Source organism: Mesoplodon bidens (genome assembly GCF_964165515.1).
Source record: "Mesoplodon bidens genome assembly, chromosome: 12".
Classification (NCBI taxonomy): Eukaryota; Metazoa; Chordata; class Mammalia; order Artiodactyla; family Ziphiidae; genus Mesoplodon; species Mesoplodon bidens.
In genome coordinates this window covers 73,708,233-73,722,715 of record NC_138168.1, presented here as the reverse complement: position 1 = coordinate 73,722,715, position 14,483 = coordinate 73,708,233, and the positions used below count along the sequence as shown (strand labels likewise).

General features: G+C 37.2%; 1 protein-coding gene across 8 annotated transcripts in view; it reads right to left on the bottom strand.

Moving 5' to 3' along the window:
- UTRN (utrophin) overlaps positions 1–14,483 on the bottom strand; it is a 525,852-nt gene that overhangs the window by 317,603 nt on the left and 193,766 nt on the right. For all 8 annotated transcript variants that reach the window (XM_081250822.1, XM_081250827.1, XM_081250825.1 and 5 more), the window contains 7 exons: positions 11,490–11,624; positions 9,443–9,592; positions 8,137–8,298; positions 7,554–7,682; positions 6,716–6,889; positions 4,856–5,011; positions 63–233 (listed from right to left, as the gene is read on the bottom strand). In XM_081250822.1, coding sequence (XP_081106948.1) covers positions 63–233; positions 4,856–5,011; positions 6,716–6,889; positions 7,554–7,682; positions 8,137–8,298; positions 9,443–9,592; positions 11,490–11,624 — 1,077 coding nt within the window. The remainder of the gene's footprint in view (positions 1–62; positions 234–4,855; positions 5,012–6,715; positions 6,890–7,553; positions 7,683–8,136; positions 8,299–9,442; positions 9,593–11,489; positions 11,625–14,483) is intronic.

Genomic DNA, 14,483 nt, shown 5'->3' with positions numbered 1-14,483 from the left:
TGATCAAAATGCCACAAATTACACTGGCATAATATTGGTGGTTCACCTGAACTACAACTTACTTTAGCCCAGGAAATTTCTGTATCCAAGTCACCAAGCAAACTTTCTGAAGTGGATTTCTGTACCAATTCAGTTTCAGTAACAGAAAGCCATTCAGAGAGAGAAGCAGCCTCTTTCTTCATTTTCCGAGCCAACTGTGATGCTCTTTCTAGATCCTGTTTTCCCTCTGTCACCTTAAAAAAAAAAGAGAGAGAGCACAAGAGAGATCAACATAGTGGGAATGAATCAGAGCATTAACTAAAGACCCAAACAGATTCATATTTAACCCCCAAGACAGACCTAGCCTTTATCTCTGGCACCTAAAATCACACCATTCTTACTTTTCTGCAGGGGGACAATATACTGTATTAGTTACATGTCAGGCAACCCTGAGTTTTCACCTTAGCTCTCCACTTACTTCCTAAGAGATCTTGGTGGAGGTTCAGCCCTCAAAAGGTTGCTATGAGTTTTCAGTGAAAAAAAATACATACACAAAGGGCATGACCCAGTCCCTGCAGCAAAGTTAAGAAATCAATGAATAGTTCCTTTTATTATTTTGAACAGAAGATGCCTTAAAATCCTCTCAATGAGGGATTCTATTTAAAAAACACACTTAAAAACACACAGATATTCTAGCAATGTGAGGGGGAAATAGCAAGATTTTTTACAATCATATGTTTTACAATTAACCACAACGTAAAATACAGTAAATGGCTATGCAACATAAACTTTATTATTTTGCTCTTACTGCTGTTGACGGGAAGCAAAATGAACTGAACTAACATTTACCAGGCTCTTGATACAGCTCTCGTGTTGTGCTAACAAATCTACACATGTTATACAATAAAATCCTGTGAAAGGCACAATGTTTTCCATTTAACAGAACAGGACAGTGAAGCTTAAAAAGGTTAAGGCCATAACCAGGGCGGCATGATCATCAGATTGAGGCTGGTCTGACCCTTTGCATTACATTATGGTACTCTCAAACTAAAGTCATTCACAACCTAACACTGAGTTGACACTTTAAAGGATGTCACAACACAATACATACAAAAAACATGTTCTTCCTTTCATGTGTACATATGTATAGATGATAACATTACCTAAGTAGTACAGTGATAAGTCATGTATGGGAAGAAATTTTTTTAGATGATACAAAATTTCTTAGATATAAAAACCAAATTTTCTTAATAAGTAAAATGGGATTACATTTCTTTTTTACTGGTCCCATAGGTTCAGTTTTACTCTTTCATGTCTCAAGGATTGATTATTATTAAATTCCTTCTTAAAAGTGAAATATTTTTCTATGGAGGTTAATTAAAATTCATGACTCTAAATTAATAGTACTTCAGTGCAGACTTTAGAAGACTAATACTTGAATTCTTTTAAAAGATACTATGATATTTATCTGACTTTGACATGCCCAGGCAGCTACACAATTATCATAAAACTTAATGCTACCAAAGATTTCTGTAAACCAGGAAGAAGATAATTTAAGTTTCAACTTATAACAATTTACACTCTTCTCAGCCTAATCAATACATTTTAAGATGTACTGCATATTGAATCAGGCCATATCAAGTTGTAAATCTTTTTTTTTTTTTTTTTTGGCCATGGGCATGTGGGATCCTAGCTCCCTGATCAGGAATCAGGGATCAAACCCACGCCCCCTGCAGTGGAAGTGCAGTCTTAACCTCTGGACCACCATGGAAGTCCCTCAAGTTGTAAACTTCTACATAACCATTTATCCTTTCTCCCTCTTGGATATGCAACCATTCCCTCTCAATAGGGTCATTCCCACCAGGTATGAAACATACTCAAATGATGTCTGTCTCTCCATTTCTCTCTCTCTCTCTCTCTTTCTCTCTCTCTCTCTCTCTCTCTCTCACACACACACACACACACACACACACACACACTACAAATTCTCAAAACCATCTCTCACCTCCCACACATACTTCAAGCCATGACATTCTGGCTTCTATCCCCATCACTCCACAGAAATTGTCTTTCCTAAGTTCAGTAATGACCCCAATGGCAACAGATCTAATGGACATTTTTAAGTGGATGTCATATTTAACTTTCAATAATATTCAAAACAGGAGCCTACACTCATTCTCATAATGCCCTCCTTCCTTTGGCTTCCCAGACCTAGCACTTTCCTGGCATGTTACCACTTCTTGCTACTACCTGTGGTTCTGTATATATATGTAAAATATATGGTTGCACAATGTGAATTTTTAAGGTGCATAATATGATCATTTGATACACATACATTGTGAAATGAGCACCACAGTCAAGTTAATTAACACATCCACCATCTCACAGAGTTATCTTTTTTTTTTGTGGTGAGAACACTTAAGATCTACTTTCTTAGCAGATGTCAAGTTTACGATTACAGAAAACAGCATGGCGGTCCCTCAAAAAATTTAAAAAAGAACTACCATATGATCCAGCAATTCTACTTCTGGGTATATAACAAAGGAAATGAAATCATTATTTTAAAGAGATATCTGTACTCCCATATTCATTGCAGCATTATTCACAATAGCCATTGATAAATGAATGGATAAAGAAAATGTGGTATACATATGTATATAAATATATATGTGTGTGTGTATACACACACACACACACACATATATATACACACACATACATATATACTTTAGTGTTTTTTACAAGCTCATCTTCCTCAAATTCCCTCCTAAATGAGGTAATCCCTCAAGACTGAATTCACGCCCTTTTCTTTTTCACTATATCCTCTCCCTAAACAATTTCATCATCACTGAAAACTTAACCACCTCTATGCAGATGACTCATAAAATTTATATCTTCAGAGAGCCCAGATATATTCTCCAGACTTGAATAACTTTGTGAATATCTGACATATGCAATTAACTCTCTCAAAGACACTTAAAATGTCGACATGTCCAATACTTGCTTATGATTTCTCCATGCTTCTGCCTTTCCTTCCAGTGCCCCGTCCCAGTGATGGCACCATGATTTTCCACATAATCAAGCCAGAAACCCAGGAGTCATCCTTCATCTCTCACTCCTGCATCCCCACATCAAATCCTTTACCAAGTCCTGCTCATTTCACTTCCTAAATATGTCTTTAAAAAATCAGCTCATACCATCTCCACTGCTCCAAACTAGTTCAAACACCATCATCTCTCACAAAGAGCGTAACAATGACTTCCTAACTGGTCTTCTCACATCCATTCTTGCCTCTCTGCAGTCCACCCTCCAAACTGCAGTGGGTGATCTTTTAAAAAACATATATCTGAGCATGTTATCACCCTGCTAAAACCCTGCCATAATTTCTCACTGCTCTTAACACAGAGATTAAAACCTTTACCACAAATTCTAAGACACTGGTCGGATCTGGGCTCATCCCCTCTCTCCAACACCATGTTCCCACACTTGCTGTCTCTGCTTTAACCACACAAACGTACCATGCTGCCTCTTGCCACAGGGCCTTTACACATGCTGTTCCATCAGCCTCGGAAGCTTCTCCACTGGTTTCACCCAGGCTACTCCTATTCATCCTTCAGATCTCGGCTTATGCACCACTTCCTCTAACCCAGACTGGACCAAATCCCCCTTTACATATACTCCTAAAGCACTACATACATTCCTTCATTACACTTCGGGCTGATAATCTGACATTACTTTGCATGGCTACTTGATTAATGTTTTCTTCTTTTATTTCTCTCAGTTCCATTAGGCAGAGAGGTAATTTATGTTTTTGCTTACCTCCGTATCTCTAACTGCCTGTATAACGCCTCACACACAGTAAAGTCTCAATTGTGTTGAATGAGAAAATGACTTAACTCCAAAACCATAATTACAGTTAGAGATCTGTTGTAAAAACCAACCACACCATTCCCATTTATAAAATGCCCAATTAATATATACAATAATATTTCACAAATAACTTCAGTTGTATAATATACAAAGAGGTTCTAACATGTGTTCCAGATGTGCAGTGTATCAAAATGATACACAATGTATCACACCAGTAATCTAATCCTGCAGAAGTGTGGTCCAAATTGCCCAGGAAATGTAGGACTGTTGTTTCTTACTAATCTGAAAGTGATCACAAAATTTCAGCTAGTGTTCGCTGGGCTTGTGTAGAAACTTCATTAATATTTAATAACCAAAGAAGGGTCTAATGTATTACCTAATACAGCTTTTCAATATTTGTGAGGTTTCACTTCCACACATTTTTTTATTTGTTTCTTTTTTTGTTTTATTTTGTTTTTGCTTCTCTGGTTTCAGGGCAGAGAGTCTCAATAAGAGAAGATGTTAAGCCTATTGGATCCAGTTGGTCACTCACAGTAAAGGGCCTAACAACTTCCCCATGAATTCACTAAAATGCCCGAATTATAGATGTTTCTTGAAAGGATTTTAAATCCTGATAGATTAATGCGAACTTCCTGTCACTATTTATTAGAGTCCTAATGTTTTTAACATTTCTCAGTAGATTATTCAATCTAGAAATCCAAGGACCAATAACTTGAGTTTATACAGACTATTATTTGTAGAGTTTCCTTAGAATAACTTATGAAAAGTCAGTAGCCATTGAAAATACAGAAATTAACCTGGATTAAATATTAAAAACATATTTCTGTGTGACTATTCATCATTGTAATAGTAACACATATATTTAAAGAAATATAAAAATTATTGGCATAAATGAAAATATATATTATTAATGCCATAAAATTCAAATATGCTTTCTCCCAGAAGTGAAATGTTAAAATACATAAATGAGAGAGACAGAGGCAGGCAGTGCACTTGCTCTACTCACCTGGGCACCCAGGTCATTGTAGAGAACCTTCAGAGAAGTCAGCTGCTCATCCATCCCCTTGGGGTTGTCAGTTTGCTGCTTCTGGACAATGTGCCTTCCTGTTTTGATTACAGTCTCCACTTCAAGCTTGACTTCACTCAAAATTTTATAGAGTTTCTTAAAGATAAATATGAAAAATTTTACATATTAGTGAAAACATGCCAGCTGGAACCATTTCAGAACATGGCTTACAAAGACTGACAGCTAAGAACTAACTATGGAGATCAAAGGACTTTATCTTTCCCAGATCTGGTTCAAAGGATGAGTAAAATGAAATCAAGGCTGTAATGACTTTTTAAAATCAGATAAGAAAACACACTCATAGAGGTTATACTTGTTTTATTAAAAAAGAAAAAAACTCAAACATGTATCTTAAAGGTTTATGAAAGTACTTGATAATATGAACATATTTCCTACATAAAATGGGAAGATATTAGGACAAAAAACTGAACGTCTAACATTTTTTAAAGTACATTTTTTAAAATCCTAAATGTTATTACAAGAAAAAGGCCAACACTGGCTATTTCTGGCTGTTGGCATTTGGAAGTATTAAGATTCATTTTTTTTCTTACAATTCTCTGAAGTACCATGTCTACCACAATGAGTACATATTAATTATACAATGAAAAGACATATAAAAACTAAATACATCAAGGTGTATATGACCATAGGAAGTCGAAGTTATGTAGGTCAAATTCAGAGCTGCCCTCATCCTTGTTACTTTAAAACTAAAAAGCTGTATTCTGGGCAGGTTCTCTTATCTCCATGCATCATAATCTTGACCTGAAACACCTCATGTGGCACTGTCACATAATAACAGACCATTAGATTAAGTTACACAAAGTCAAGGACAGTGCTTGCTCTGCTGATCTCTATATCTCAGTAAATAAATATTTACATTCATACTTGCACATGTGCACATATTATATATAAAAATTCATCCTATTTTTTCATTCTTCCACCCATTCAAGCTTTCAAGTAATCAAACAACCTTCAGTATGCAACAGACATGTGGAGACTGCAATTTTGAAAAGCACAAAGAACTCTTCCCAGACTTTTCTTAGCTTAACTTGTGTCATCTTCAGTTTTTTCATGATTCTTCCCAAGCAGAACACTAGTTCTACGATTGTGCATGCTTGGCCACATTATTTTTAAATTTCTATGCAATTGAATTTTAAAGTTCAAGACTAAAACAGTAATAAGGCCTTTTAAATAATTTCTTCTTTTACATCTTAGGTTTAAACTTTGATTTAAAACTTTACTTTCCTAGAGAATGATTTTTTTATGCTATAATATTCCTGACATCCATTCTAAGTATAATTTCTTCTTTCACACTTCAGGTTTAAACTTTATAAATCAAAATTTAAAATTTTACTTTCCTTGCGAACACATTTGTCATACATTGCAATATTCCTGACATTCAAAGTATGGTTCTTCTAGCTAACTCAAATCTATCCTTTAAAATTTAGCTTATTAGGCACATTCTGCCAAAGCCCTCCCTAACTTCATCCTGTGATTAAGATGTATTTTCTTCTTTTTTTTGTAATCATGTTATATACATGTTTATTCTAGTTTCCTTATCTCATTACACTGTACTAATTGATTTTACTCTCTGCAGGCTATCTCTCTCCTATCTCTTCTAAATTCCTGGGAGGAAAGGACCACACTTCTAATTTTTTAACCTGTTTTTCATCATTTATTCCTATTCTTAGCACAATTTAGACTGACAATTATTGAACAAACCATGTACATAAGCGCTAGATGAAGCCATATCACCGACGGGAAAACCCACTGGACACATTAACCACCCAATGGCCTCACCATACACTTGTCCAGGTGGGTCTGTATGACATCAGGGTCCACATCCTTCACATCCAGAACATGAAGTTCTGCTTTTACACCATCCAACACACGCTTGCAGTCAAGCATGCGCTGTTCAAAGTTAGCAGGCTTCTGGAAAAGCTGGAACTTTGTGGACACCTCTCGAAGTTTCCTCTGTTTGCAGAAATGAAAATAAGCAATTCACATCAGAATGATAATCTTTCTCAGCAGACAATATTAGCATAACACATACTGCTAGAAGGCTGTAAAATAAAACAACAATAAAAACATTCTTTAAAGGAACTTAGTGAGGTCGCCCGATCACCTTGGGGGACTGCACAGCCCAGTGTCCTGAATTACTTGACACTCAGTGTCTCAGTCTGAGATATAATGAAAGGGTAAGCTAGCCTTGCTGGAATTAAAACTGTATTAATTTTCTTACCTGTTTTTAAAACACAATTCAAGAACCTAGAACTCACAATGCCCTTCATCACAAGGTCAGAGTGAAGGTCAGTCTACATCCCCCATTGAGGGGCTAAGCGGTACTGCATCCCATGCACTCAGCCTGCCCAGTGTACCAGCCATACCAGTACAGATGGAGGCTCTGCATCAAGGAAAACCTATACAAAGCAAACATCTAAATCTAGATTGCTCTCTCTTCTCAACTCAACTAGAAAGCTCAGATCCAATAGTTTCCAGTGCACCTTCAACACATCACTCCCATCCAACTCTTTACATCACAGAGAAGACCAAAGGCATCCAAGTCGCCAGCTCTTTCTCATTTTCTTTTCATGCCCAACAGGCTGAAAAGTAAAAGGAAGCTGCTCTTCCCCTTCACCTGCAGCACATCCATCTGACTTCCTCCTCTGGCAGTCCGGCCTTCTGGGGAGGTCGGTGGCTGAGAACGTGTGTTTCTTCTCAGCTCCTCTAGGGTTAGCTCGTGGGCTGAGATCTCCGCTTGGATTTTCTACAAAGAGATTAGAAAAGGGAGAGAATGTCTGGTTTTTTTCTTTTAAGTTTCATAGAGTCATACAACAGATAAGAATATATTGACCCCTATCCATGCTTTAATAAGTGTGCGTATAATAATAATATGGGCCACCTGTATCGTAGGACTGCTGCGTGCTGTGCACAAAGATCTTTGTATTTGTCACTTCAAATGTTCGCCACTTATTTATAAAGAGGGAATTTCCCCAGTTTCATAGCTAAGAAAATTATAATTTTTAAATGGTGATCATTTGCCATTATCTCACATAAAAACCCTGAGAACCCCCAAACCCACATGCTGCCCCGTAAGTAAGGCCAGCCTTTCTCACTGACTCTCGGTTGGGATGGCAGGAGGAGCTGGTACCCTTGAAGGTGAGGAGACGACTACATATGCTCTCTTTACAACTACAACACCCTCACATCCATGGCAATACCTGGGCTTCCTGAGGAACTTGGAAGGCATCTATCCTGTCGGTCAAGTACGTTGTGAGCTGCTTGTCCAACTCCCCTAAGCTCTCCTGCAAGACCTGAAGCATGTGGTCAGTTTCATGCAGGACCTGGAGTTGCTTTTCCAGAGAAATCTGCTTGCTCTCTGCCTACAGGGGGAAAAATGTACCCATTAGTCGCCCAGCACAAATATAAAGAGCTGAATATAAGAAAACCCTTATGTTCTAACCACCAAGAAAAGGGACATACTATAAAAGCACTACTTTAAGACTTTGGCCTGCATTATAAATAAATAATAATTAGCAATGATAACAGTGAAAAGGTCCTTTTAGTATCTTATGCATCTTGCAGGAAATTACTCATTTTTACTTTTCTATAGAAAATGACAAAATACAAAAATGCCCTTAAGGGCACTATTTTAAGTGAAATAAGAGAGAAGGACAAATGCTGTGTGACCTCACTTATATGTGGAATCTAAAAAAATCACAAAAACAAAATATGTTATATTACATATAACATATAATATAATGTTATATTTCAATTATACTTCAATAAAAAGGGGAAAATGTAAAGATTTCCTACGTACCATATTAAAATAAAGGAGAGAATAAAAATATGCCATTTATTAAAAATTTAGGGTATTTTTAGGGCTCAGCAATAAACCTATAAACAAGAATATAAAATATAACAGAAACGTCTATGAGTAGAGCAAACATGGAAATCTCTCTTTTTGCAAAGTTTAAAGAAGTTCTACAGATGTGCATAGTGTTGAGCCACTATTTATTGAACTTTTGGGTTAAGTCTGATGCTATTCATGATCTAAACATCAATAGTTATTTTTTAATATGTGTTCGAAAGCTTCTAATATCCACCCAACTCTCCTATAAAAACAATCTCCTTTCTTTACTTACTGATATGGACATGCATGTTGTGATACATTCTGAGTATGTATCTAAGAGACTATGGTATTTTATAATAGCAGCTTATATCAAATTCTGATGGCTCTAATATTTACTAAGATAATATGAGTCATTATTCTTATATACACCTATAAGATGTTCCTTAAAGGAAATTAAATAGTTCATAAGTAGAAACAATCTGAAAGACAAATTTTTAAATTATCGAGTTCTGCCTGCATTATAATATAAGTGTAAGGTCTGCTCTTCCTCACCTAGAATTTCAATGCCCTCAACACCCCCATTGGTTACCAACTTTTCCCCTCGGTATAAGTTCCTGAGGTCCGCTCCATATCATAAACATCTATTTGACACTCACGCACAGCCCGGTTCTTACCAGGTGACTCAGCTCTTCATATCGACTGTTGAACACCTCCAGTTTCTCACTGATGATATCATCGAGGATCCCTCCGTCGATCAGAGTCTGGCCAAGTTCCCGAATCTGGGTGCGATTGTCCGCTGGATGTCGCAAAACAGATTCTAGAGACTGAACAGGGACAGGGGCAAAGAATAATGCATTTACCAAGGCAAAGTGAATCAAGGATTCTAAAAATGTTCGTTTTATTTAAAACCAGTAATTTCATTTTCTAGAAATCTACTTAAGGAACAAGATCAAAAATGATTAATTCAGGGACTTCCCTGGTGGCGCAGTGGTTAAGAATCCACCTGCCAATGCAGGGGACACGGGTTCGAGCCCTGGTCCAGGAAGATCCCACATGCCGCAGAGCAACTAAGCCCGTGCACCACAACTACTGAGCCCTCGTGCCACAACTACTGAAGCCCGCGTGCCTAGAGCCCATGCTCCGCAACAAGAGAAACCACCACAGTGAGAAGCCCATGCACTGCAACGAAGAGTAGCTCCACTCGCCGCAACTAGAGAAAGCCCGCACGCAGCAACGAAGACCCAATGCAGCCAATAAATAAATAAATAAAATAAATGTATTTAAAAAAAGATTATTTCACAAAAATGCCCCTCATGGTACTAATAAACACATAAAATTGAGAACTCAGCATGAATGATGATATATGACAATTCCATAAAAATAATTTCAATCATTATTAATTACATGGGAAAATGTTCATGGTATGATACAAAGTTTAAAAGCAAAAAACAATACTATACAAATAAAAGAATTTCAAATTGTTATTGATTATATTACTAAAAAGTTTCTATAGCATATATAAAATTCAAGGCACTGTTTTATATACACACTTTATATATACATAAATTTAATCATATGGCTACATATTATTCCCATATTACAGATAGGAAAACTGAAGCTCAGAGAAGTTAAGTAATTTGCCAACACACACAGTAAAAAGAAGAGCTAAGATTCTAACTTGGCTCCAAAGACTTGGTGATTCCAAAGCCTTTGATCCAGTTACTATAAAGTACTACCTCCTAGCATATATACATAAAAATAATAATTCGGAAGAAGTACACTAAAATGTTTTAAAGTGTTATCTTACACTTTATGCTTTTCTCCATTTTCCATATTTCTAGAATGCACATGTATTAACTCTCATGTTAGGAAAGTATGTGTTTTTAAAATAATCTTTCAAAACATTTTTTAATACTCTGAATCTCTCACTCTGCTATTTTATTTGAGAAATGACATCTTTTCTCCAGAAGAGCATCTGGCTCCTGGAATTTAGGTACCATATTTGACTTATTTCTGACCTTTAATCCAGTCATCTACTTAATTACTACATCCTATTCTTACAGTTTTAAAAGCACTGCTATCATCTTCCTCTTCTTTTTTTTTTTTAAGAAAATCTATTCTTTTCACACTTTAATCCACTTAAGAAACAGTTATTAAGTTATCATGTGCCACAGGCTGTGCTGGGGAACTAACTGGGGAACAACAAAAAATTCAGGCACATTTCTTGGCCTCAAGGAACTCAAGTTCAGGCTTGGGGACAGGATCCCAGGCCTCCAACACTGCCTTCTCCAGCCTGTCCTCCAATTTTCACATCTGAAGACAACAGAATAGAAGCCACTGTAAACACAGTCCTTGCCGTGTTTAATGAGCAAAAATAACTTTATGAAGAAACAAGAGAGCATTGTCCTAATAACATAAGGCAGAGTTTTATCCAGGGACTGGTAAAAACAATCTGGAAAATCACTAGAGCACTTTATGAAGTCTAAAATGTACTAATTAGCAAACAACTAACCACCTCATAAGGCTGAGTTTAGTGGGTCACCAATAATCTAAATATACATGATGTTATAAATACTTCAGGCAATGGAAGAAAACACAAGTTACACTGAAAACCGCCAAGGAAGTGAAAGTATTTGCTGGCATAAGGCATTATGTTCCTTGTTTGAAAACTCATTCAGCCTCATTGCAACAAAAAGAACCACCCAGCACGTGGGCTCCCACCTCCAGGGCTTCGCTGACAGCATCTGTCTTCTCAGGCAGGGCCTCTGTGCTCTTCATCCGCTCTTCCAAAGTGTTTAGCCAGGTGGTCTCAAGATCCAAATAGTGAAGCAGTTCAATCCAACAAGACCATACCTCCTAAATAGGCAGGGAAAAGTTAGACAAGATAAGAAGCCATTTAGAGATACAATGCATCTCTACTGCTGCACATTCTGTCTAATCAAGAATAATTTCATTTAGATACAAGTATAAATGGGCGTTTAGAAACTGATGAAGCTGGTATTTCAAATAAGTGAAATAAAATCGAATTCTTCGATTAACTGTATTAGACCAACTGGAGGGAGGTAGGAGGCTGCTTCACTAAGATAAATTCCAAGGCTCTGTTTAAATGTCGGAAATAAAACTATATAATTAGTAGAAGAAACCAGGAGGGAAACATTATTAGTTTGTTTTTAAATAGAAAGGTTAAAAAAATACTCAGACTTGCAACACTTTTTAACAGCTATACAGGAAATTGGTTCCCTGGGTCCACTCTATTCCAACTCAGAGCTAATGGGTGTAACCATTTGATGTAGACTCTTTCCAACTTCTTTCTATATTCATATGAACATGTCTATATACAAACAGAGCAACTTTTTACCCAAACTGGAATTTTACTATAATTGCTGCATTAGTTGTAGTCACTTATTCCTCATTCCTGTGGGGAGTTGGGGGCTGGGGTATGATTCATCCTCCAATTCCTAGGAGCAAAATTATGGGAGAAACAAACCCCATGGGAGGAGCCTATTTGACGGATAAATTTAGAAGACAGAGTTCAGCATGGAGCCTACTGGGTTGGTCCTCTTGCAGATCCACTGACTCAGAGAGGACACATTCTAGTAGCATACACCCCATATGAGGAATACTTACCAGGTCAGGGGTCAGCAATTTTTCCTATAAAAGGCCAGATAGTAAATATTTTAGGTTTTACAGGCCACATCTGATCTCTGTCACCGATTCTTCTTTGTTTATTTTTTCTGTGTGTGGCTTTGTTTTTAACAACTCTTTAAAAATTAAAAATATACAAACAATTTTTAGCTCCTGGGCCATACAGAAACAGGCCACAAAACAGATTTGACCCACAGGCTGTAATTTGCCAACTCCTGGCTAAGACTAAAAGGGAAAAGAGGTGTCTGGTCCCCCAAATTTCTATAGGCAGAAAGCAGGCTGAGAAATCTACTCAGCTGCAAGCAGAGCCCTATTTCTTATCGGAAGGAAGGGATGGCTTACAGAGAAGTTCTCACAAGAAGCAGCACTAGCAACAATCAAGCAACAGTCCCTGGCCCCAGAGTAGGAGCCCTGACTACACGTGCCTGGCTAGATTTCAGAACTACTAGCATTAGATTTCAGAGTCCCTAATACCAGTGCCTGCTCCTTTTACCTTCCACTGCCCCAACTTTTTTGAATGGGAGTGTCCACTGAGGTTTTCCTGTACCTATCTCACCACTGTGATGGGTATATGAGGTTCAGATAACTTATCTTTTTAGTGCCCGGGTCGCCAGATCGAGAGGTGCCACACCCACACACCTGCACCTGAAGAAAACTGTTCCAAGGAGCCACATTTGCATTTGCACCTGATGTAGATTGCATGATACTGAATTTTGAGCTTGATGCTGTACTGGATGAGACCTTAGGAGTCCCTGGGAGAGTGTAAGAGTATTTTGCACGTGGAAGGACTGTAACTAACTTATGACCAGAGAGTGAACTATGCTGGATTAACAATGGCCACAAATTTATTACAGCTACTCCCATGAAGTGGTGAAACTGTCTTCTCCTCCCCTGAATGTGGGCTGGCCTTGTGACTTGCTTAGAGCAAAAGAGGCTACAAAGATGATGCTGTGTCAAAGTGCAGACCTACCCTTTAAGAGAACTGGCAGCTTCTGCTTTCTCCCTCTTCAAAGCCAGCAGCCATGTTGTAGAGAAGCCATAAACCTGAGAGGCCACGTGGAAGGGGACTTCCCCTTTCAAAGGCATCAAGGTGTCTTATGTTTTCTTACACTTTTCCTTTTCTTCTCTCAAACTAATTCCAAAATAATTCTAAAAGTAATTCTGCAAGCAATACTAAAACCTTGAAATATGTCATTCCTCATTCTCAAACTGCCACCTCTGGGTCATAAAGACAGTGTAAAGAAATGACACAGAATTCATGGTGGTCTCTTGTTAGCTTGGGATAACCTGGGGAACTCCATTATTTAAAAATATTGTGAGTAGTTACTTTGGCTAATAATAGACAAGAAAATAAACAAACCAAAAAAAAGCAAAATCATGGGTGATTAAGGCAGAGAAGAAAACATGGACAAGACTGTAGTAGAATTCAATTCCAGGATCATCTACTGGGACTTAAGATTAGCCATACATAATGTTACATATTATGTTCACAGAATGTTAAATTCTCAAATGAGTAACCTCAGGTGTTTTAAGTTAGGCAATATCTTAATATTAAAGAATGAGGCTTTGTTGACTTGTAGCTTTCTTATTAACTAATCCAAATTACACTTATTTTATAGATTCAGAACAAGTGAGTAATAAGTGAATTTAGTTTAAATACTGCAGTTGTGATTACCATTTTAGGATTCATCACAATGCCATCATTTGTTTTAGGTTAGACTGAATTTAAATTGCTATAAACTGAAGAGCTTCTTAAGTCTTTTCAATAAGATGTGACAAATGTCACACTAATATAAAAGCAAACAATCAAAAACTTAATTTTATTTCAAAAAATCATAGAATCATCTACACCTTAAATCCTATGGCCAGGGTAGGGGAAATGGTCCAGCAAAATACCAGCACATTCAAGTTAGTCTTTCTTTCACTCTAAATAAAACCTATAATTTTAGACACCACTCTAAAACAGAAACCTCAATTCATCTCTGTGCACTAACCAGGCCAAAAAAAAAAAAAAAAAAGGAGGTACTCACAGTATATGTCTTAGAATTTTAGGACTGGAACAGACTCTAC